Source organism: Podarcis liolepis (assembly GCF_965112155.1).
Source record: "Podarcis liolepis genome assembly, chromosome: 13".
In the NCBI taxonomy this organism is placed as follows: domain Eukaryota; kingdom Metazoa; phylum Chordata; class Lepidosauria; order Squamata; family Lacertidae; genus Podarcis; species Podarcis liolepis.
Window position 1 is genome coordinate 33,527,128 of NC_139573.1, and position 25,013 is coordinate 33,552,140.

The following is a 25,013-nucleotide window of genomic DNA, read 5'->3' on the forward strand; positions in this document are numbered from 1 at the left end:
CCTCACAGAAGGCAGTTAAAAAATAAGAAAGGTACAGTGGTACCTTGGTTCTCCAACGCCTTGGTATTCAAACAACTTGGAACCCAAACTCTGCAAACCTGGAAGTAAGTGTTCCGATTTGCGAACGTTTTCGGAAGCCGAACGTGCTCCATTTTGAGTGTTACGCTTCCAATTTGAGTGCCACACATCCTTTTCAAGTGTTATGCTGAGGTCTGCCTGTTTTTGCTATTTGTTTTGCATTCTTTTGTTTTTGTGGCTCCTTTTTGTTTTGTTTTTGTGACTGTGTGGAACCCAGTTCAGCTACTGAATGATTGATTGTGTGACTGCTGATTATTGCTTTCACTTTATGGATCAGTAGTCTCGTTAGATAGTAAAATTCATGTTAAATTTCAGTTTTAGGGATTGTTTTTAAAAGTCTGGAATGGATTAATCAGTTTTACATTACTTTCTATGGGAAAGCCCGCCTTGGTTTTGGAATGCTTTGGTTTTGGAATGGACTTACGGAATGGATTAAGTTTGAGAACAAAGGTACCACTGTATTTTCTTCAGAAATATTGTCTTTATTTGTATTGAAATGTATGCAGATTGAATCAAATAATTGTTAAACTTATATGAGGCTGTGTTGCGTAGAGGACAGCACTCTGCCCAAGTCTGCTGCTAGCTGTGTGTGTGTGTGTGTGTGTGTGTGTACTTGCATATGTAAAATCTCTGGAGGTGCAGGTGGGGAGTTGAATGAAGTGTTTGAAGAAATGGTTTTACCCCTTTGTTGATAATACAGTGTTTGATTTGTTGCCGCGAGGTTTGTGCCTTCAGTACTGCCAAACTTCTGAGGTTTTGTGGCATAAAACTCAAGAACAGAAGGTTAGCGTTGAGAGTTAAATTCCAAAACACCACTCTCCTCTTTTTGTTTTATCGTAGAAAGGTAGAAAATATTCGCAGGAGGTACGGTTTCAGATTAGGGGGTATAGGATTAAGAGAGATACTATTTTTGTTTGCATTGCAATGAGAAATTATCTAATTTGCACCTCTTGAACCAACACATGAAGACGGCTCGCCTTTGAAAGGCACATTACTGTGAATTCTCAATACAATTCTCCAACCAAACAATGTGTACAAAAATGCATGCATTAGGCACAGCAAAACTAACACATGCATAAATACATTGGGGAAAACGCTTGCCAAAAATATGTATAGTGATGAAAACTGCATATAAAAACAAGAAATTTGAACTAGAATGATAAATGTTCATGAGGATACTCTTGCATACTCTTGTGGAAATGTGAATAATTGAATTTAAGATTAGCAAAATGAGAAACGCTGAAACGGATACATAAGCCCATTCTAGGGGGCTTGGGAAGATCCAGCAGTGTCCAAACGCCTGGACATAGGGCCAAACCACATGAAGATGATACAGTTCCATAGTTTCCTTGACTATTTAAGTTTTGTAAAACGCAGTCTTGGAGTGTTTGCACATACAGCTAAAGAAACTAGGTCCCAAATCGGGACCAGAGAGAGAGGTTTTCTAGGTGGCTGCCAATCAACTTCAGAAGTTTCTCATATCAAGAGACTCTCCAAAGGCCTCTCTGTGTGTTGTGCTAAGGCAGTTTTATTCAGACAAAATTTTGCCTCCTTTGAACTTCCTTTAGGCACAAGTGTCACATCTCTCCCCGCCATGAGCAACATTCTGGGGAGTGGGAGATCGCATGCCGCTAGTGGACGGCACCACAGACAGACCACATGGGTGGGACGAGAGCAGACATGGGCAGAAGATTGGATTTGACCCTTCCCATTGGACTCTAGGCCACGTTCACCCTGTCAAACGTCAAAGGTTTCTGCGCACATCTCCCTGGGGTCCCTGTGCTGCGCAGCTGTGTCAGTGAGCCTTCGTCTAAGATTTCCCACGATGCCCCAGAATGGTGCTCTTGTCAGGGAGATTGTGGGGAATTTAAAATGCAGGGTCACAACCTTTTCTGCTAGGTAACATCAAGGGCCCCACCAACACTGGAAGGAGCCCACCAGAGAGTATGCCTAGGACCTCCTCACACCTTGAAGCTTTTCGGCACATTCCTGTTGGCTATTGGCGCATCTCTCCATCCTTCATTCAGGAAAGTAAGATACACGATTTCAGTTAAAAGTTTTTCCAGCCAGGCAAAAGCACTCAAGGAGGTCACAGAGCAGGGACAATGGAAGGTCTCGCCTGAGGGCCCAGGGTGAGAGGCCCAGAAGGCCACATTTAGCACCCAGGCCTGATGTTCTTGTGCCTGTAGATTAATAACTAAGCCTTAGTTTATGATTTGGAGGAGGGGTGGAGGCTGGCTAAATCAGTGGATGCATTTTAATAAAAGATTTCCCCCCAACGATGAAATATTGTGATTTTCAGATTTAACCAATGGAACAGCTAGTAACGTGCATCAAAAGTGGGACAAGTGGGCGTATATTGGGCAATGAGCTTCCACAGAAAGGCCTGTGAAATGGATACTTTTAATGCAGATATAATAAACATGTAAATATTCCTGCCTTTGATGTGGTGGGGCAGTGTACATTTAACACTGCATCTGCGCGGATGGGATAGGAAAATGTGACAAAGTACTTTGTTACAGGACACTGGTAAATCTGCTTCATTTGTGGTAGGAGCTTGGTCTAGAGCAGAGGTTTTCGATGTTTTTGAGTCCGCGGCTCCCTTGACCAATTCTTTCTGCGGCACTCCTGTGGGGCTCAGGAGCCCAGTTATGTCACCCCTTGCCTTCAAAGCTGGCAGCCTCTCACCCTTTTTTGAACACTTTCCCTTGTGGAGGGTTCCCTCAGCCTCCTCTCCCCTCTCCTTGGGAGTCCTCTGGGCAGCCGCTGTTGTCACTGCTGGTCTCTGAGCTGCTCCCCTGCCCCAAAGAGAGGTAACTCCTCACACTGCCCCACAGGGGCCTGGGAAGCACCCCTGGCCAGCCATTCACCTGGGGAGCTTGTAGCCAGGGCTGCTGCAACAAACAGCCATGCAAGGCTTTGGGAGGCAGAGACTCAAGACGGCATCAGAGGGGGCAAGGAAGGAAAGAGGGACAGAGGCCAATGTTGCCTGCATCATCCCTTAACTTTATTCAAGGCACCCCAGGGTACCACGGAACCCTGGTTGAAAACCCCTGGTCTAGAGACCACAGTTGTGACTTGGGGCCAGTGTATAGCTATGGGCAGTAGGTAGTCTGTTACCCTCAGTTCCTCTGTCTGCAAGATGAGCATGCCAGGAACCAGTTTGGTGGCACTGTTAGGCAAGGTTAAAATTCAGAGAACGTGCTCTACAGTAGAAGTGACTAGATGTAACAACACCTGCAAAGTTCTGCGTTTGCAACAGGGGCGAAGGTGGGATTGGAGGTACTGGGGTTGAGAAGCTTGTCGGCTCTGAGTGGTTATTGCGGCCCGTATCACGTTCCCCTGGCAACGTTGGCTCAGGAAGTCAGCAGCCCACCACACGCCCTGTTTAGTTCTTTTTGTTGTTTTGCTGTGGTGCGGCGATGAGGAGAGGGGATGGGTTTTGGCTCCCCTTCTGAAAAGTTCAGTCTATAAAACTTGATTTCCCCCCACCCGCTCCCCACCGCAATCCTTGCATGTGTCCCAGCTCCCACCCAACACATGCTGCAGACAGAGGCTTGTACTTGGAAGTAAGAAAGAGATTATGGGACGCAGGTGGCGCTGTGGGTTAAACCACAGAGCCTAGGACTTGCCGATCAGAAGGTCGGCGGTTCAAATCCCCGTGACAGAGTGAGCTCCTGTTGCTCGCTCCCTGCTCCGGGAGCCAACCTAGCAGTTCGAAAGCACGTCAAAGTGCAAGTAGATAAATAGGTACCGTTCTGGCGGGAAGGTGAACGACGTTTCCGTGTGCTGCTCTGGTTCACCAGAAGCGGCTTAGTCATGCTGGCCACATGACCCGGAAGCTGTACGCCGGCTCCCTCGGCCAATAAAGTGAGATGAGCGCCGCAACCCCAGAGTCGTCCTCGACTGGACCTAATGGTCAGGGGTCCCTTTACCTTTACTTTAAGAAAGAGATTATAATTCAGGCAAGTAACAGTACAGCAGATACAGTGTTCAGGAATTACAATCCAGGAGTAGGGAAGTTCAGAACTGGGCGGAAGGGACAAAGATGTCCTGACAAATTTCCGTACCCCTCCCTCCATCGTTCTGTGTTAGCAACTACCTTTTTTTGTTGTTGTTGAATGGTCACTGTTAGTAAGGTAAGTATGGTTCAGTGTTCCAAGAGTGAATCTTGTGTTTTCATACTCCACGCTCTTCTCACTTTTTCAATCAATGGTTTTCTCTTTTATGGAAACCATAGTTATGCTATTCTATCCAAGCCCAGCAAGCTAAGCTTGGCACTTGCCCACCAAACCAGGAGTGCAAACCAGTTTTGAACTGCTAGCGGCTGCAAAGCCACATGTTGTAGATTGTAATAATGGATATTAGTTGCTGAGTGTCATTTAGATGGGAGTGTTCTTTGTTTGTGTGGGTATCGTTAGTTTGTATTTGTTTACTACCTGGTTTGTTTTCGCTTTATAAGTTTGATATTCCGTTTCACACTTTGTTTGGGCCAATAAACTGAATTGGGCTGAATCCTGGTTCGGCAGCAAAGTGCATGTCACTGTATGCTGGTTTGGATGCAAATCATGGTTTCTGTGAAAGTGGAAGTAATTTTGCCTATGATGCCAGTGTGGACTGACTGGATCTCAAGCTGAATTTTTCACAGATCTTGCTAATCTTTCAAACCAGATGTGCCAGGGATGGAATTTGGGGCCTTCAAAGGAAAAGCTTGAGTTTTACCAGTGAGCTGTGGCCCCTGATGGTTGTATTTCCTTTCTAAAAGAAATGTATTTAAAGATTTCCTTTTATTACTTAAACTATTAAAGTGCCCCTTAAGGACGGATTTTTGACATGTGGACCTTTGCTTCAAAACCATCAAACGTTCTCTTATTTTGCCTTGAACATCCGTCCTTATATACTATTATACATAGCTGTAGAGGGAACTTCCCAAAACTTTGTCCAATAGTTCTTGCTCCATGTGAGTTCCTGAGGGTCAAATCAGACTTGATACTGGATCGGGGTAAGCTGGGGCTGGACAGCACAAGTTTAACCCTTCTCCTCTGCTTAAATTCCCCCCACCCCCATGGGAACCTTCCATGGCTAATAGCAGCTATGTTGGGGTGGGGAATTTAAGTCAGGGAAATGGGATGGGGAAAAGGTTAAACAGCCACCTCTCGCCCCCGCAAAGCAAAATTGAGAGCAATTGCAGATGCTTTGAACCAATGGCAGATTTCCCACTTCACATCTCAGTTTGGCTGTTGTCCAACACCTGCGTCCCAACACCTGACTCTAACTGCTACTAATAGTACCAAACCTATTTCCTGTTGCCTCTCTGAGAGCTGCTCTTTTACATAATTTAGTAAACAAACCAGGAGAGGTCAGTTCAGGTTATGTCTTCAAAAAAACAAAACAAAACATAGATGACAAGCATCTCAGTTTCCTCTTTTTCTAAGCCTTGGCCCCCATTGCTCACCCACCCCAGCCAAGGCTGTCGCCAGGTTCGATGGAGTCTTGAGCAAAATGTGCCACCCCCTCAGTCCCAGGATCCCTTTGGACTTACCTGGCGGATGAGTGGCTGCATCAAACTGACGTTTTCTGTAGCTCCCTAGAAGGATGCTATGTCCAGGGCATTGTAGAAAATTAAGATGCCAGCCAGAGCCAACTGTTCAACAATATTCAGAGGGCCAGGGCAGGCATCAGCAGTGAGGCCTGCTAGGTGCTGAGATCCTGGCAGATGACCACAGATTCCCATCTGGGATTGGAAATCAGATCGACTGCAGCATGCATTCATTCATTCATTCATTGTTTTATTAGATAGCTTATCTGCCCTTCACCACAAGATACCAAGGGCAGGTTTACAATAATAAAATATCTGTTGATTTTATTTTATTCTGATACCATTTCTATGCTGCTTACATTTTTTAAAAAATAAATAAAATCACAAAGTGGTTTACAAAACTGAAACACACATTAAACCAATATCCAGTTATAAAATGGTTACAACCATAAACCAAGGGCAATAGCAATTAAAAACAGTCCGATAAATAAAATAATTAAATGTATAAAAACTATACAAACATTTAAACACAATTCTGTGTATAAAAACTTTTTACCAAAAAATAGTTGTGATACAGATGATCCCCAGATTTAACCATTGATAAATTTAATTGCTTAATTGGTCAGGATAATAATTTTAAGAACCTGTTTTACAGCGCAGGCCTATGTATGTCTACTCTGAACTAAGTCCTGTTCAGTTTTAGTGGGACTTGCAACCTAGTAAGAATGTAGGACTGCAGCCTTTTAATCAACTAAAAATAACCAGGGGTAAATCTAAGCAACACATCCCCATTTTTTTAAACAAGGGCCAAATTGTTGTATGATCATAAAAGGGACTTAAAAAAGAAAAAGAAAATATTAAGGATGCCCTTTCCTTTTGTCAGTGAGTGGTAGTTTTTGTGTACAACTGAACTGTTAAGTTTGATCACATTGTTTTGAATATCCAAACAAGGCATCTATACCAAGTCCTTTGTAGTTTGCAGATTTAACCAGATTCTTTTCAAAAAGTCAGATGATTGATAAGATAAGCATTCCTTTATTGGTGGATACAGAAGCATGTGACTCTCAGAAGCTTGCGCTAATTTTTTTCCGCATTCTTACCCGGGCTGTGGTTACATTTAAAACATCCCTGATAGCTCAGTGATGGTTTGGGAAACTTGAGAAGACAACATACATTTCCGTTCGTATGCTGGCAACCTCCTGTTCTTTTTTTATATATGCATGCTTCCTGTCTGATGCAGCTCCTTTGAGGTCCCTCTGAGCTGACCAGACTGAATTGGTTAGTTAGAAAGCTTTGTGCCAGTCCTTTTCTTCTGCTCATTTATTCATTTGTTAGCAGCAGGAGTATTGATAGAGCTATTACAATACGTACCTACATAATAAAAACAACAACAACAGAACCCTCAAAGTCCAAAAAGGAGGAGGAAGTAAAGGTTTCAGATACATCAGCTGTAAGACTAATGGTTTATGTTTCTCTTCCCTTCCCTTTTGTTATTTCCATTTTGCAAAAAAAGCTGGAAATTTAGGACACTTCCTATTCTGCTTCTAATTTTCGGGTGGGATTCAGTCACCTTCTGGCAAATTCAGGCTGCACAACTATAGTTGATTGGGAGGTCTTTCACAACTAACCTGCTTTCCCAAATGAATGGACTTTTTTGTGACCGGTAAAGTGAGGTGGGAAATTTCCTGAAAAGCATGAAATAACACTTGCCTTGACCCAACATCATCTAACTTCTCCATAAACAAATCAGAATGAATGCTCATTAAATAGGCAACACCGTCTAATCTCCCTGCAAACAAATCAGGATGAATACTCAATAAATAGGTCATCTGGAAGCGACCTTACAGGTTTGAAACAGTCTCTAGACAATTACTGATGTATTAAAGTGGAACCTCGGAAGCTGAACACCTTTAAACTCAAACGTTTTGACTCCCAAGCGATTGAAAACCAGAAGTGATTGTTCCAGTTTCTGAACGTTTTTTGGAAGCCGGACGTCTGGCACAGCTTCCGATTGGCTGCAGGAAGCTCCTGCAGCCAATCAGAAGCCACACCTTGGTTCTCAAACCGTTTTGGGAAGTCGAACAGAGTTCCAGAACAGATTAAATTCGAGAACCAAGATACGACTATACAGGGAAAACACTCTTGAGAGCGGGTCATCTTCCCCAGTCAGACTAGTACAGTGGTACCTCTGGTTACGTACTTAATTCGTTCCGGAGGGCTGTTCTTAACCTGAAGCACCACTTAGCTAATGGGGCCTCCTGCTGCTGCAGCACCGCCGGAGCACAATTTCTGTTCTCATCCTGAAGCAAAGTTCTTAACCCAAGGTACTATTTCTGGGTTAGCGGAGTCTGTAACCTGAAGCGTATGTAACCTGAAGCGCATGTAACCCGAGGTACCACTGTACTGTGTGATACAACTGTACTATTCTTCTGTCAGGTCACTAGAGGTGGGGTGGGAGATAACATTATTTTTCATTTTATTATTATTCTATAATGTTTACATTCAGGGGGGGACCCAGATATAAACATGACGTTCATTCTTGCAGTTATTGTCAGTTTTGCTTCATAACTATGGAACGATTGGCAAATGAATCTTCATTCTAGTTGGATGTCTCCCAGAAGACCAAGGGAGTTTTGTCTCTTTAACACCAGTTCCACTTTAAATGTGTAACTTAAAACCCAGGAGGTCTATTCATAATGAGCTGTGAGTTCCTGGCTGTAAGATCCTTCCTCTTAGGTGATGAATCCAAAGCAGCAGGCTTCGAAGTCATATTCCTAATTAATATTTCGCTCTTAATTGTTTAGTACGTTTTTCAGAGGCAACAATATTTTTAGTAGGTGGAACAGAGAACGTTTATAGATATGATTTGCCATTTTGGAAAGGACAACCGCCCCATCCTGATATTTCCCCCTCTTCCATTCTGTTTGGTATGACCTGGGATGGGGGAAATAGGGTCTCAAAATGTCAGAGATATATTGATCCCCAAAAACAGGACTTAATCAGTCTCAATATGAAGGAATAGGAGTGTGCCCCTGACCATGCAGAGAGTGCTTTTTCTGCTCACTGAATAATCACATGAATAGCCCAGCTCCTATCACTAAGTCTCATCAACAAATCACCTCATCACCAAGTAATCAAAACTCTTGAAAACAAAAGAGAAGAACTAGGGTTAGGCCAGGTGTAAGTTTCATGTAGTTTTGACCTGTCATATTGTGAAACAAAAGCCTTGTCAAGGAGGTGATATCAAAGTTACAAACCACAGCAGCTGTCTGCTTTCCATTCTCCTCTTTGAAAACACGGCATTTTCCAACCTGTAAATGCACAATCCGTTTATTTTCTATATAACCCTTGATGTGTCCTGAAGGCCTTTTGTCTTGTAAAATCTGACATGGCCAAAACAGTATTTTTAATAACTTTAGTAGTACTAGCAGCAGTGGTAATAAACATGCCTTTATTTGTGCAGTTTTCACCCCACCGTATCCTGGTAAACTAGACCATTGGTATTATTGCAGCTGGTTGTCCATCTATGACAACACGTTAATTCTGCCCTAGCCACTATTCTGTACATTGGGAGGGTGAGGCTGAGAGTTCTGGGCTAAAGCCAAAAGGCTTTGACTGAGCATCCTTACCCTTCGGAGACCATAGGAAGAGGGAATGCATGGATAATGACTCCACTTGTGAAATATGCAGCCTTACAGAAAATTTCCCTGCTTTTGGGAGACTGGCTGAGCGGTTGTCCTCTGACCCGTGCAAGGTCCATGGAAAATATGACTCGGCAGTTAAAGAATACGTGATTCTTGGCCATGTATTAATTTCCTCTCCACCCCCACACCTTCCAGTTGTCAGTCTCTTAAGGATAAAACCAGGATGACGATTACGTACTCTCTCTTTTCTCTTTGCCCCCTTCATTACTGGAATTCCTGCTGGTGCCCATTTGATGGCACAGCGCACCAGATTTTGAGGACCAACACAGGCTTCTTCCATAAATTCAAGGGCATGCAATATGGAGGCAGACATTCTGAACAGAAACAACCCCCTGTTTAGATATACAGTGGTACCTTGGGTTACATACGCTTCAGGTTATGCTTCAGGTTAAGAACTTTGCTTCAGAATGAGAACAGAAATCACGCTCTGGCGGCGCAGCAGCAGCAGGAGGCCCCATTAGCTAAAGTGGTGCTTCAGGTTAAGAACAGTTTCAGGTTAAGTACGGACCTCCGGAACGAATTAAGTACTTAACCCAGAGGTACCACTGTACACCCATGAGTGATCCTCAATGCTCCTTGTCTCTTGTTAATCTGCAAGGGCAAAACGGTCCCTGCCACAAAGCTATAATTTGGACTACGGTTCTACCCTGGAACTTGCTTTAGATGCCAGGGCTTTGCTCCATCAGAAAAAATACGAGATGCCTCTGAGCAAGTGCAGAATCCTTTCTCCTCTCCGCCGCAGGACCACAAACAACCCACACACCTCTGGAATTAGATAAAAGGGCATCCGGGATGTGACTTCCAAGATTGGCAGAAAACAGGGTATGTGTTGCTCTGGTCCTCGCCTTCTAGCCTGGCTGTTGACAAGGTATTTGTGATCTGGGGATGTGGGTGGCGCTGTGGTCTAAACCACTGAGCCTCTTCTTGGGCTTGTCGATCAGAAGGTCAGCAGTTTGAATCCATGCAATGGGGTGAGCTCCCGTTTCTCTGTCCCAGCTGCTGCCCACCTAGCAGTTCGAAAGCACACCAGTGCAAGTAGATAAATAAGTGCCACTGCGGCAGGAAGGCAAATGGTGTTTCCGTGCACTCTGGTTTCCGTCACGGTGTTCCGTTGCGCCAGAAGCGGTTTAGTTATGCTGGCCACGTGACCCGGAAAGCTGTCTGTGGACAAACGCTGACTTCCTCAGCCTGAAAGCGAGATGCGCGCCACAACCCCATAGTCTCCTTTGGCTGGACTTAATCGCCCAGGGATCCTTTACATTTATTTGTGATCCTTAAAATCTTTTTATTAAAACAAATCACTTAAATATTTCTAATTGAAACCTCTTAGACTTTTCTATTTTTTAACTTTTCTGCTGACTTGCTTGACTGATGAAGGTCCTCCCTCAATGTAATTTTTAGATGTGCAAAATCTCTGATTTCACCTAGCTGGGTTGGACCTCAACATCTCTAATTACAGAACTTCAGAACTCCTACACAATGGGGGTAATCCTGTCACTGGAATAGGTGGGGACAAGAGGAAAAAAACCTGTGGGTTTTTGTTTTGTTTTTGTTTTAAAGGTGCTGGAACTCAAACCTGACCTCCAACCAAAATCTCTGGATTTATTTATTTAAAGTATTTGTTGTTTACCCTGCTCTTTGGCTGGATAAAAGGCTCTCAGAAGGGCTCATGATAGCTGATATCAAGACAGTCTCTGCAGGCTAAGAGACATGTCACAAAAGGAACACTGGTTGGAAGGGAAGAGGAAGAAAAGCAAACTTTTCTTTAGGCTTTATTTCCTAATGGCAAAGCGTTTTTCTTGATCTCAGTAGCATATTAGTACGTCCCTGTGACTTTTGAATGGGGTTTAATGGGCCAGGCACACAGCGTTTGTGTGTCAGGCTGAGGGAACTGGTCAGAAAATGGTAAACCAGGAACGGCAAGACTTGCTGTTCCTTTCTGCGGCCCAGCAGGACCTTCAATCCTGCCTCCGGGATGGGCTGTTTCCTCTTGGGATTTAAATGTACTGTTTAATAGTATTAAAATATTGACCTAGCCTTCCCTGGGGAGACCATTGAAGAATGGATTACTTCTTTTTGCATAGAGATGCTCCCAGATTGGCGGGGGGGGGGGGTCAGGTGTGTGTTTGTGTCTGCAAGGGAAGAGGGAAAGGAGAGTTGGTTGTGCATCAGCTGGCAAGAAGGAAACTTCTGATTCCACGAAATTAGTTTGCTCTTTAGAAGTTTTACCCCTTTTCCATTTCAAACGTGCAACCTTCAGGAGTAGCTGGCGTGGATTCTGTGTTTGATTCCCAATGCAAAAATTGATAAAATCTCCCCATTGTGTTATACGGTGATTGGAAACTTTGTAGACTCAGAATTGTAGGGGGAATGTTTATGATCAGTTTTGGGGGTGGTGTGTTTTTTAAAAGGAACTTTCTTTTGGAGTTGGAAGTGCTGTAAATAAAAAAACTGTCCATTTCTTTTGGAGAGAAGAACAGGCAAGCTTCAAATAGCACTGGTTTTTCCATTGGGAATAATGATGATGATGATGATGATGATGATGATGATAATAGCAGCAGGTCCCAACTGATGTCAGTGTGATGGTACTTTTAGAAGATATCTGAAGGCAGCACTGCAAAGGGAAGTTTTTAATGTTTAATGTTTTATTAGGTTTTATATATTCTGTTGGAAGTAGCCCAGAGTGGCTGGGGTAACCCAGTCAGATGGGCGGTGTACAAAAATAAGCACCATATAATCATAATCGGTGCTTGTTCCCTAGGAAAAATAGGTGCCAGTACTTACCATGAAGTTGCTGCAGTAAGTGCCATACTTTTTAACAACAACAAAAAGATTAAGAAATCAAGAAGAGAGAATTTTAATAAAAAGCAGGGATCATTTATATTTAAAGAATTATTGTAAACAATTTAAAACATTGGCAGGATTAACATAAACACACCCATATTGCGATGTTAACATTTTGAATATAAGTGATTAATTATAATTAGGTGGTGGAGATGCAAAACAAAGAAGAGGCAATTTATGTAACCAGAGAAAGGGGGGGGAGAGTCAACATCCACATTAAATGTATGAAATAATATTTCTTACGTTCTGTAAAATGTGAAAATAAACTTTAGTTTTAAAAAGAAGTGGTGGTACTGTGTACCCTTGAGTACCCCCTGGAAAAAAACCCCACTGATAATGATCACCATCACTTACGTGTGTTGGGGAGGTTAATCCCAATGAACTCAAGGGACTTACTTCTGAATGGACTATTCACTGTTGATTTCTTTTTTTTTTTTGTATCGGAGTTCATTCAAGAAGAAGCACTGCTCCTCTGTGAGGCTTGCTTCCTACAGACAACCAACAGTGTCCTAACAGTTTTACTTATTCCATTTATGACATATGCCTTTTTTCTTCTGTGGAATAAAATGCCATGAAGGTTCAAAGATGGCCTCCAGCCCAGGGGCACTGAGTGAATCCAGACCTGCTTGCGGCAGTTAATTCCTGGTGAAAAATCCTAAAAGAAGGTCAACAACTTAAATCCTAAAAAAAGGTCAACAACTTTGGTAGACCCTCATGCATGTTCACATCATCAAATCTGGCCCTCTTTGAAAAAAGTTTGGACACCCCTGACTTAAAGCAAAGTGTCTGTGCATTCATAACATGCCTTGGGACGCGTTTGCCATCATCACAGTGCCCCCCCCCCAAAAAAAAACCAGGGCGAGGGAGAATGTCAACCTGCAATTAAAACTTTAATTTGTTTAATTAAGTGTGGTGCTTACAGCCCTGGTGGTTTTGGTTTTGGTTTAAAATAGCCATTTGCCTTTATGGTAATTTACCAACTACAGTGGTACCTCGGGTTAAGTATTTAATTCATTCCGGAGGTCCGTTCTTAACCTGAAACTGTTCTTAACCTGAAGCACCACTTTAGCTAATGGGTCCTCCTGCTGCCGCCACGCTGCCAAAGCACAATTTCTGTTCTCATCCTGAAGCAAAGTTCTTAACCCGAGGTACTATTTCTGGGTTAGCGGAGTCTGTAACCTGAAGCGCATGTAACCTGAAGCGTATGTAACCTGAGGTACCACTGTAAACTGTTGAGTCATGCACTCTCTGCACATGGTCAGAGACACTTCTTTGTTATGCCTACATGCACACCAGGCCTAAACCCTGACTCTGAAAACAGGTTTCCAGGTTGTCCCAGAGCCCTTGTTGAATCAAGCCCATCTGCATATCTGGGATTAAGGAGAAGGGTAGTCCTGGGCAGAGCCAAACCACTTGATTTTATAAATTAGGCACCCATTGAATCTGTACAATAGGGAGCCTTGGAGGAATGCTGATTTTTTTCCTTTCAAGTATGTCTATTTCTCGTGGGTGTTAAATAAAATGTAATAAATGCTGTGTAGCTTGTGAGCGCATTTTCTTGAGGCAGCGAGCAAAGTCTGAACTGTCGGGTGAAAGTATATTTTGAACAATGAAGAGTCTTGCAGGATATTGGGGCGCTTCCAAACGACCAGTTTATTGAGTGTTCATTCTGATTGGTTTGCAGGGAGGTTGTGTGATGTTGGGTTAAGCAAATATCCCATACTTTCTGCTGCACGTTCCCCTCACTTTCCTTATTACAAAAAGTCCAGGTTTTGATACTGGTTTGTTGCGCTAGAGCACCAAATTGACTGTTGTTGCAGAACCTGAACCTGCCGGTATGTGAATGAATCCCACTCGCAAAATGGCAATAGTCTGTTAGGTCTTTTAAGTCCGCACAAGCAAATGTCTAAAATTTGTTTGGGTTTTTAAACAAACACAAATAAAATGACAGTTAAACCCTTAGCCAGCAGTGTTTGTTTTTTCCATTGTCTCTAGACATGCACTTACACAGTCAAAATTCAAACATATTACTTAACATGACCCCTCCACTGAGAATATTGGGCAGCTGATATAAGAAAGTCTTGATTTTGGTCATTAACATAGCTAAAGAAAGGGGCCCACGTTTCTTGGAAGGTGTCTCTATTTGTTGTGCCTTTATTTGCCTTCCTGTGTGTGGTGAGATGCTCAGACATCGCTATATCAAAGATACTATTTTTCCACATGTTCAGAGAAATTGGGGTTGTCTTTAAGGTGTCACAAGATCCTGTGGTTTGTGGTGGATTTGTCGTAGTGGGGGAAATGTCCACTCACCTATGCTGGGGCACCTGATTTTCACAGATCTCCGGGCTACCTAAGCCCTGCATCTCCTTCCCCCACCCCCAAATCTGCTTCTGTTGTTGTTTAGTCGTGTCCGACTCTTCGTGACCCCATGGACCAGAGCACGCCAGGGACTCCTGTCTTCCAATGCCTCCCGCAGTTTGGTTAAACTCATGCTGGTAACTTCGAAAACACTGTCCAACCATCTCGCCCTCTGTCGTCCCCTTCTCCTTGTGCCCTCCATCTTTCCCAACATCAGGGTCTTTTGCAGGGAGTCTTCTCTTCTCATGAGGTGGCCAAAGTATTGGAGCCTCAGCTTCAGGATCTGTCCTTCCAGTGAGCACTCAGGGCTGATTTCCTTAAGAATGGATAGGTTTGATCTTCTTGCAGTCCATGGGACTCTCAAGAGTCTCCTCCAGCACCAGAATTCAAAAGCATCAATTCTTTGGTAATCAGCCTTCTTTATGGTCCAGCTCTCACTTCTACTCCTAAAATGGCCTAACTGAGCCGCTACTTGTTTACATAGGAACCAGGGCAAGCTACTCTGTCCACTTACACTCAAGTGTGACTTAGATAATACCACGTTGCAGCACCTCTTCCAGGGAATTTCTCATGAGATAATTCAATACTAAAGCATTGAGCAGGATCAGGAAATTTGCATCACAGCGAAACTGCTACTCATTTAATTTTGGGGAAGATTGTGGGTGCCGTACTGAATGTGGGGCAAGTCAAGACTGCCCCACCTCTGTTCATGGAGCCCACCTAGGATGGTCCTACACAGTGGTGTCGACTGCAAGGTAGAGCGGAAAATGCCACTCACCACCTTATTAAAATGGCAAAATCTATTTCTATTTGTGGGTGGGTGAATTGGGGGTGGCTGGAGGGGCTATTAACCTGGCTGTTAATTTTTTCCTTAGCTCATACTCAGTGATCCACACTAAATGTACACATACCAGAAATGGTCTGCCATTTTCTGACTGGTTTGGGGGCTTACAGAGGCGACTGGAAGGTGTTTTGGTTTGGCATTAAGAGATGATTCATGGACATTCCAAACCAACCTCTTGTGCCTAAGCACGATGACTGCAAATCTATGACTAAACTTTCCTAATAATTTATGTTTTAGTCATATATGAAGCTTCGTATTTTTAGTATACTGTATATATCTAAGGTTTTTTTTAAAACACCTCTTGCTGTAGCAGGAGGGAAAATCCTCCTCATCATTTATATTTCATCACTCCAGTTCCTCTTCCCCCACCCCACCCCAATTTATCAGCAGCAAAATACATTTTGCATTCTCCTTTCCTTCCATCCCAACCTCACTTATGGATAGTGTTAGATGGCGGGGGGGCAGGGGGGGCGGGACATATTTGAACCGCCAAATAAGAGGCAAAGCACATACTGATATCCGGCAAAATCTGCTTAAAACATTTTTTGTTTCCGGAAGCCCATCCAGACATGTAGAAGTTACATGTGTTTTATTTCCTTTTAGCTGCTGTCGATGTCAATATTCTTTTGAATATTTGTAAAGACCAGTTTTTCAACTGGGTTTTTTTCAACTGACAATTTCAATGTTTTATATTAAATTTCAGTGTTTTATAATCAAGCGGCACATGCATTTTATTTAATAACTAAATAGAGGTCAAGATTTGCATCATATTTGCATATGCTAATGTATAGGTGTATGTGAAAATTTATAAAGGGCGCGTGTCATTTAAACAGAAATGCACCAAAGTTTGGGAAGGCTGTGGCCAAGTTTCACTTCCCTTTCTCTCCCTCCTCCCCCATAGATGTTGTTTTTTGTTTCACTGCCCATTTAAAAATAATTAATTTGATACAGTGTTGGTGACTTGGTTCTGTATTCTACGCTTTTATAACTTTATGATGCGTTAATGATTTTATGGTACACTGCCGTGGTATTTTTTTAAAACAAAGCTGGAACAGAGTGAGGCACCTTCCCCCGTGGGCAGATTTTAGTCACCCAAAAGGGTGGGATTTGCATAAGCCTGACCCAGTTCACTGGCGCAAACCATTGCAATGAAGCTCCAGTTCAGTGGGGCTTTTACATAATGTCTGCAATCAGTGTGTTAGGAATGAAAAGTTGGGTTGTATACAAGTAAGTTCCACTCAAGGGTATACCCATTGAAACCAATGGGCCTACGTTAGTCATGTCCATTGACTCCCATGAGTCTAGAACTATCAGCCCAATAAACTTCTAGGGAGGGGCGGACTCTTTAGACGGGGGTTAGGTACACGCCATAAATGTAAAGCACACTAAAAGCACATTGCTCCCCCTCGAAAGAATCATGGGAACTGTAGTTTACTCCCTCGCAGAGCTACAATTCCCTTCACCCTCAGCAAACTACAGTTCCCAGTTGGGGGAAGCCTAGGTGCTTTCAATTGCTGTGTTTGGGGCTCTTCTTATTAGCTATTATTATTATTATTATTTACTCTGCCCATCTGACTGGGTTGCCCCAGCCACTCTGGGCGACTTCCAACAGAATATAAAAACACAATGAGACATCAAACATTGAAAGCTATACAGGGCTGCCTTCAAACTCTTTGCGGCTTCGACTGTGTGTGCATCTCTGTGTGTTACATGGCAGGGAGTGGGGTGGAATGTCATTTAGAGCTGCCATATATCCGGATTTTCCCAAACATTACCTGGATTTCAAAGGCGGAACTTTTGGTGGTTTCCTTTTTAAAAAAAAAACCAGCTCAGCAACTTTCAGGGTGTCCTGGTTTTCATTTTTTTGAAATAAGGCCACCCTATTATCTTTCGAATTTTCCACCTCAGATATCCAAAGGTATCCTCCCCATCCGTCCCAAGTCTTTTTCTCTTTCTGTCCCCTTCTCGCTTTCTCTGAAAATAGAAGCTGCGTCTATTTCTGAACCGGAAGCTAGTGGAGGGGAGGGGAGTGAGGTAGAGGGATTGGGTGGGGGCCGGGGGGGGGGCAAGAGGGAAGTGGCGAGGTAGAGAATTTGGTAAAGGTCAGGGGGGGTAAGAAGGAAACAGAGCTGTTTTTGCATCTGTCGCCGTCACTTCAAGCCGCTTAGAACGAAAAGATGGAGCGTGTGTCATTTGGATGGAGCTGTTCTGCTGGGAGTGTGTGTGTGGGGGGGGGGAATGTCCTGGAAATATATTGACCGCTGGAAAGTAGATCATAGCACTGAACTATTAGGGCTGGGTGCAGTAATTGATGAAGCCAGTTGGAATACAGACAAGATTATCTCCTGTGGGAAGAGATAAGGAGTCAAAGGGCTTCTTCCACACAGTATTAGAACCCAGGCTGCCCCCCTTATTACTACAACAGGCCTCTGTGGGATAAGCATTTAGGCTCCGCTTCCCTGCTTAAGCTTTGAGCCACAAAGACTCCTGGGGGGTTTTATGGGCCCCTCCAGACGATTCCAAGGAAGCAGACGAAAAAAAAAATGTATTGCCATTTGCTTGAATTATCACACAGAGATCACTTGCTCACAGGGCTGTTGTGAGGAAAGAAATCATCTTGATGTCCCGTACGCACCCTCAAATTATCTGGTGGAACAATGGAATCCAAACAAGGCAACGTAGGTTTATGTCCGCACCACACATTTAAATCACATTTGTACACTTTAACAGTCCTGGCTTCCCTAGAGAATGGTAGTTTACAGAGCAACAGTTCCCAGCATTCTAAGCAAACTGCAGTTTCCTGGATTCTTTGGGGAAAACTATGCTTTGAATCTAAAGTCAATGTAAACCTTAGTTACCTCCTCCACATCCACCGTTCTTCCTCCCAAGGAGTTCTTCCTTTCTGTGTTTGGAAGGTAAGGCCCTCTGCCTCCTCCTGCATAGACTATCAAGCCTAGATAAACAATGGGAGAGGTTATAACAGTGCAATCCCATGCATATCTACTCAGGAGTAAGTCTCACTGAGATGAATGTGGATGGTTTCTTGTTAAGTATGTATGGGATTGCAGTCCAAGTGGTGTAAGGGCTTTCCCACAATTCTTCTTGTCCCGCTGCTTCCATGTGCCCTCCCCCAAAAAACCTGCTCTTTAGTGCTCAATCGCAGCAAACAACAATTCAGGTTTTCTCTGGATTGACGTTTGCTCCGATTTCGCAGTAAAGAGCAGCTTTTCCCTGGGAAACAAGTGGGGCACAGGGAAAACTGTGCCTAGAAAGTGTGGGTGAAGCAGAAAACTCTTCATGGGGTTGGACTAGAGGACCCTTGGGGTCCCTTCCAACTCTACAACTCTATGATTTTAGGCGTGAGACACATGGAAGTGTGGGCAAGCCCAGTCTTCTTGTTCCGAATATCTGAGTTCATGGAATCAAGCCGAACACTTGTAGCTTTTTCTTTCCCCTTCATGTAAATTCATGGGTTGGAGTTCATTGTCTCAAAGTTAGACGTGATGGTAAGCTTTTTAAGACAGGGTTTTCAGACGAATGCAAGAGAGAGCGCTCTAGCAGCGCCCATTCACCCAGCTAGCCAAAGATGAAAGTTTGATCTCTTGTTTATCTCCACCGTATTGAAAATTTGATGTTCAGAAGTACAATATGACTGAGATGCTGAAGATTACAATCTTTGGTTTATTATCTCCATCGTGCTCTTTGAGCTTCTGCCTGGTCACAGTCTGGAGGCAGAAGGCTGGGGTTTCACAGACTTATTTTGCTCTGAGGCAGTGTTTATGTGGTTATTCCAGTTTGAATAATTGCGTAGGGACTGCAGTTTGAATTAACAAATGATGTTAATGCATTCATTTCGAAAACTTCTTGTGCCTTAACCTCAAAACAACCAACCCAGCAACGTGGGGCTATTTTATTCCTGTTTTACAAATGGTTGTGTTTTTTCTCTCCCCTTCCCTCCGCAACACTGTTTAGGAGGATGTTCCCATTTCTGAGCTTCAACATCTCTGGACTGGACCCTGTCGCCCATTACAGCATCTTTGTGGACATTGTGTTAGTGGATCAACACCATTGGCGATACCAAGGCGGGAAATGGGTGCAGTGCGGCAAAGCAGAAGGAAATATGCCAGGTATGAGGGAGGAATTATCTTCCAGTGCAGAGTTAGACATATTAGCCCATGGGTAGGGAATCTACAAAATCCACAGTTGGGCCATGACTTTTATTAGGACTAACCAAAATGTCACAGAACAGCAGCAAAGTTTTGAATTCCCCAGTGCTTGAAATCTTGCCACAGTTTTTTGACCACTTCCTATTGACAAGTGTTCTTTCAACTTAGGTCTTCCTATGTTGTTGGACTACAGTTCCCATCATCCCCAGCCAGGTCAGGGGAGAGAGGCGATGGGAATTGTAGTCCAACATCATCTGAGGAAAAACATTGCTACAGAACACATTTCCTTTATTCCCCCTTCATTCCTTCGTCATGGCTAGTTTCTTTATATATGTTTTCCCATGGTAAACCATTCTCAGAAAGCAGCTCACATCAGGAAAGTTTGTGTAATAAAAAATTATTTTTAGTCATTTGTTTGTTACACTTATACACTACCTTTATATTCCAAGGATCTCAAGGTGGTGTATATCGTTCTCCTCCCCCCTCCCCCATTTCAGCCATACAACAACGCTGTGAGGTAGGTTAGGCTGAGAGGCAGTGACTGGCCCGAGGGGCTTCATGGCTGAGTGGGGATTCGAACCCTGCTCTCCCAGGTCCTGGTACAATGCTCTAACCATTATGTCACAGTGGCTCTAAAATGTAGTGCCATTTCAAGAAAACCAGCCGTTGCAAAACATAACACCATTTAAATTGTCATTAAAAAATTAGATTGGCAATTGAAGAGCTCATATTAACAAATACACACTAAGGCTAAACATTTCACTAACAATTTAGCCTAAATGATAGAAATAAAAGAATAATCCACCTTGGTAGCTCAGTTGGCAGAGCATAAGACTCTTCATCTCAGAGTTGTGGGTTCGAGCCCCATGTTGGGCAAAAGATTCCTGCATCGCAGGAGGACGGAATAGATTACCCGTCATGGTCTCTTTCAGCTCTACAATTCTGTGATGACACAAATACCAGCTAAATGTTGCCCCCAACAACAACTGTTAAATTACTCGGGGCCTTATACTGCCAGGCTGCGTGGAAATGAGCCAGACAGAGAAGCAACATCTAGGTTTTGCAGGACTCGAGCAAAGTGAGGGGAAAGCACTCTGCAAATTCTTGTGGGCTTTCTTGCATTTACTTCTACTTCACGTGTGAATCTTGCGCCAAATTCAACGTAATGACTCTCCTCCAAAAAGTTGTATATGAAAGTTCTAACCATGGGAAAATTTGAAGAATTTTGAATATGGGAAATTATTCTAATCTAGCTGGGTTATTTAAGACCTTTTTCGGCGGGAGTCCAAATTCAACCCTTCGTTCTTGGTGGCAGTTTTTAATTCGACCCTAAATGAATTTAGCAAGGGAAAGTTCTGAAGTCCACCCCCCCTTTTCTCCTACGCATGAATTTGCTGAGCAGTGGGTGGGTGGGGAGACTTTTGTTTTCCCGTAATGTGGATTCCCTTTTATTTAATTGATAATTTATTTACTTCAACTTTTTTAATCCTCAAGTCTTACATACCCAGGGCAGTTTAGAGCATTCACAGAGAACTTTTGAACAAAGGCATCACAACAGTTTTAACTTTTTTTTAAAAAAAAAAGAAGTTTATTTAAATCTAACCAAATACTTTTGGAAATGAAATCACAGTATATCTTCTTCTTTTTTAAGTCCAGCAGCTGCTGCCTTTGCCCTGTTTGCTCTGCAGCGCCCCCACCTCCCCATTCTCAGGAGCTACAGCCCCACCTGGTGGTCCAGAGAAGAAACTGAATCGCTTCCTTGTTAAAGCACAGTGCTTTGCACAGAACCAACGTTTCGATAACGTTGTGCATTTCCTTTGCCACTACCTAAACCACTAGTCTGCACCCCATGCATTTAGTATTAAGAGCTGAGCATCCAGGGCAGAGGACATGACTCTCCATTTAACTTGAATGCTGGTACCTTTCTTTTTAAAGCTCAAGAATGTAACTACATGCTCTCTCCAGGGAAACTTGCCTGACGTTATACACTCATGTTCTTTGCGTGCCAAGCAAAGGCCTTCTTTTGTTTTCCCAGAGCTTTTTAAATATTAGCTGAACATAGTTTTAGCCTGCTGTGGTGTATTAACTCTGCCATTTTTAATTCAATTTCTTGAGCATTTATTGTTTGAATGGTTTATAATGTTAACAGTCCTTGAAGTTCTCTGTACATAAAGGGCAGGATGTAAGTTTAAGAAGAAACACACACACACACACACACACACACACACACACACAGTGAACAAATAACCAAATGAAATATAATTCACTTTCAGTAAATTTATTTTACAGATCAATCCATGTGAATCGTTAAACCCTTTCCAAGTACACACACACAAAATTTATTTTGCTTTTTACGTTGTACACTCCTTACACCACCTTGGTTTGCTGGGATTTTGCTTTATATTTGAGAGATTCAGCCGCTGACCCCCTTCTAAATTCTATGCAGCGACTTACGTTTAATCTTCCATCTGTCCAACAGCAGGCATTTAAATTTTGCTGTGATTCTTGCCTCTTCCACCTGCAACGGGAATCTGAAATGATAGTCCCGGTTGTGATCTTATCTTGGACCAGGTCATCAATTTGCTTCCTATTGGGCCTGGCTCCATAATGCAGGGGTGGGGGGCATAGATGAAACCCGCAGCAATGACTGTCCCCAGTTGTTGTTGCTGCTGCTGCTATGTGCCCAGTTCCATTGCCTGCACTGCTGCAGCTGCCAGCCTCTCATGATCATAGACTTACCCACCTGCAGTACCATAGTTGGACAGGAACTGAGCAGCCAGCTGGCACCCATCCTATTACGCCAGGTGGGAAAGGTCAGCTCAGCCAGGTGTGTGCACCCCAGTGTGCTTAGCACCAGGCCTGGCTTCTCTGTGCTATGCTACAAGCTCTGAAACAATTTTCAACACTGCTTATTTATCACGACTTCCAACAAGAAACCCTTAGCATGATTGTTGGAGCTAAGGAAATGCTCTCAGCAGTCCCACAGTCCAGCAATTCCTTAGGGCTCTTTGTGTTAGAATTCCTGCTCCATGATTGCAGTCATGGGATTGTGGTCTTTCACATGACGGTATATGTTTTGACTCCACAGAGTGGGAAGTGACGGAGACAGGATGTTTGTGTTACTGTGTTCTGTTAAGTGGGACTCTTGTCCTTTGTCCTTTCTCTTTGCTGTCTGATGCTAGAGAGAGAGGGAGCCATGTTGCAGTGCTCTGTGTGTGTGTATGTGTAAATAAAGTAGATTAGCCAAAGTGCTGAGTTGCTGGGGTTCTGTCATGCAAGCTGCGAAGACTCTGCGAATCCCCAAGTGTGTCTGCTAGCATCGGTCGCTGTGATGTTTGGACTGAAGAAAGCTTTTGAAGCTCCCGAACGAAAGACCAGGAGGGAGAGAAAATGCCAATCAGGCATGTGTCTCTGCCAGGGTCCTACTCGAGTGTAGGATGAGCTCCTAACACTTTGTAGGACAAACCAGCTGGAGTGATTTCAAAGCAGTTTAAATGTTTGTTGTGTAGACCAACACTAGGGCTGTCTGTGCTTTGACCTGGACCTAGGCAATAAGGCTGAGAGATGCTTACTAGAAATGCCCTCTTTCCGGCAGGGAATCGGACGTACATGCACCCAGATTCTCCCAACACCGGAGCCCACTGGATGCGGCAGGAGATCTCCTTCGGGAAGCTGAAGCTCACCAATAACAAAGGAGCGTCCAACAATGTCACACAGGTAATGGTGGCTTCCTAAATCAGTTTTCTCCTCCAAACAAACAAAACCAGGAGAGTTAATGTCATGGAATATACTGACATAACGTTATTCATGGATCTTGTGCCTTGTCCTGTTTGTCCGACAGATGATCGTGCTACAGTCCTTGCACAAGTACCAGCCCCGTCTACATGTCACCGAGGCCAAGGACGGCGAGGTGGACAAAGTACACCCTTCCATCTGTAGCCAGACCTTCACCTTCCCCGAGACTCAGTTCATTGCCGTTACAGCGTACCAGAATGCTGACGTGAGTTTGCAATCTCAGTCGCGACTGCTCACCGTTTGGATAACAGATGGGATAGAAGAGGTCGGGTCGGGTCTGGGAAAGAGGGTCATATTGGTCTGTGCAGGGTTTGGGAACTGAGGTATGCATTCACCTGGAATCTGTGAGTGCAGGTTTTTCATATTTCAGCATCGGTGTAACCTCAGAACATGCCGAAAGTATTTGAAACTCGAGTGCTTCTGAGCATAAGCGAGAGTGTGAGAGTGTAGAGGAAGGGGAGCTGTGTTGCTTGCCACAAGTTTATATTATGCACTAGTTAATACATACCTATGATATTTGTGTAGCCATATAAACTTATCACGGTAGGCTTGCAAACTAGGATGAAAATAACTTTCTGCCTGTGGCAAAACATTCCTGGCAAAAAGACATTTTTTCTTAACTGAGGGGTGATGTCCTCCTCAACAACAGAGTAACAACTTGTGTGTTTATTACACATAATCTGATAGCCCGTAAAAGCTCACAGAAGACAGATTCTACCACCTCCGTAGGCAGTGATGATGTTGACTGACACCAAATGTTTAACATAGCTTTATAAAGATACTAAAAGCTATGGTGCTTGTGACTTCATAAACAAGAAGTGGGAGAGTTCAAACCATAGTTTAGTGTGATGATAACAAGCCACAGCAAGCCTCATGCTTGTGTGCTGCCCACCAACCCCATTCAAATCAGCCTTTCTCTTTTACTTAACCACAGCTTTGTAGTGTTATCTAAAACAGCTTATTTTAAGTTCAGGTAGGTAGCCGTGTTGGTCTGATGCAGTCGAAATAAATAAATGTTTTATTTATGTTTTAACATTTTGACATTTGCTATCCTGGGCTTCTTTGAGACGGAAGGTGAGATAGAAATTTAATAGGAAATAACTATAAATGATAATAATAATCCGAGCTGGCAAGGTGTGGTTAATTTAGCATGACATCCAAAATGGTTAATTTAGCATGACATCCAAAAGTGATTCCTTGGTTGCCAGACGCTCTCTTGTTTAGAGATCTTCAATGGCAGAAAGTTGTGCTTGTGAGCAAAACGGGTTAGGGTACATGGAAGGCACAGACAGGATTATAAATGCATTACTAGATCACTGTTTGCTCTGGTCACTCACATTCCACACTCCCACACCTGACACAGTGGATTTCTGTGCAGCAGCTACAAAACGTGAAGAAATGTGCTTTCATTCATCCCATCATTCACTACATCGGTACTCAAATCCCATCATGATGGGAATTGGTGGCAGGAATAAAGGAGGTAGAGGAATGGAAGCAGATGAAAGGCTATGAAGGAATTTGGGAGTATATGGGGTGCAATCAGGTACATCTGTTTTTCTGGTACTGAACTTCAGAACAATAGCTTTCTTCTTTGTTTTCGCTTAGATCACCCAGCTGAAGATAGACCACAATCCTTTTGCTAAAGGCTTCCGGGACAACTTTGATTCGTAAGTCTCTCTTCTACT

General features: G+C 43.4%; 1 protein-coding gene across 1 annotated transcript in view; it reads left to right on the top strand.

Annotated features, from left to right (window-relative positions):
• Window positions 1-25,013, top strand: part of TBX21 (T-box transcription factor 21) — a 55,721-nt gene that overhangs the window by 26,629 nt on the left and 4,079 nt on the right. Inside the window, exons 2-5 of the mRNA XM_083469852.1 lie at window positions 19,340-19,494; window positions 23,129-23,250; window positions 23,375-23,533; window positions 24,934-24,995. Of these exons, the coding sequence (XP_083325978.1) occupies window positions 19,340-19,494; window positions 23,129-23,250; window positions 23,375-23,533; window positions 24,934-24,995 (498 nt within the window). The remainder of the gene's footprint in view (window positions 1-19,339; window positions 19,495-23,128; window positions 23,251-23,374; window positions 23,534-24,933; window positions 24,996-25,013) is intronic.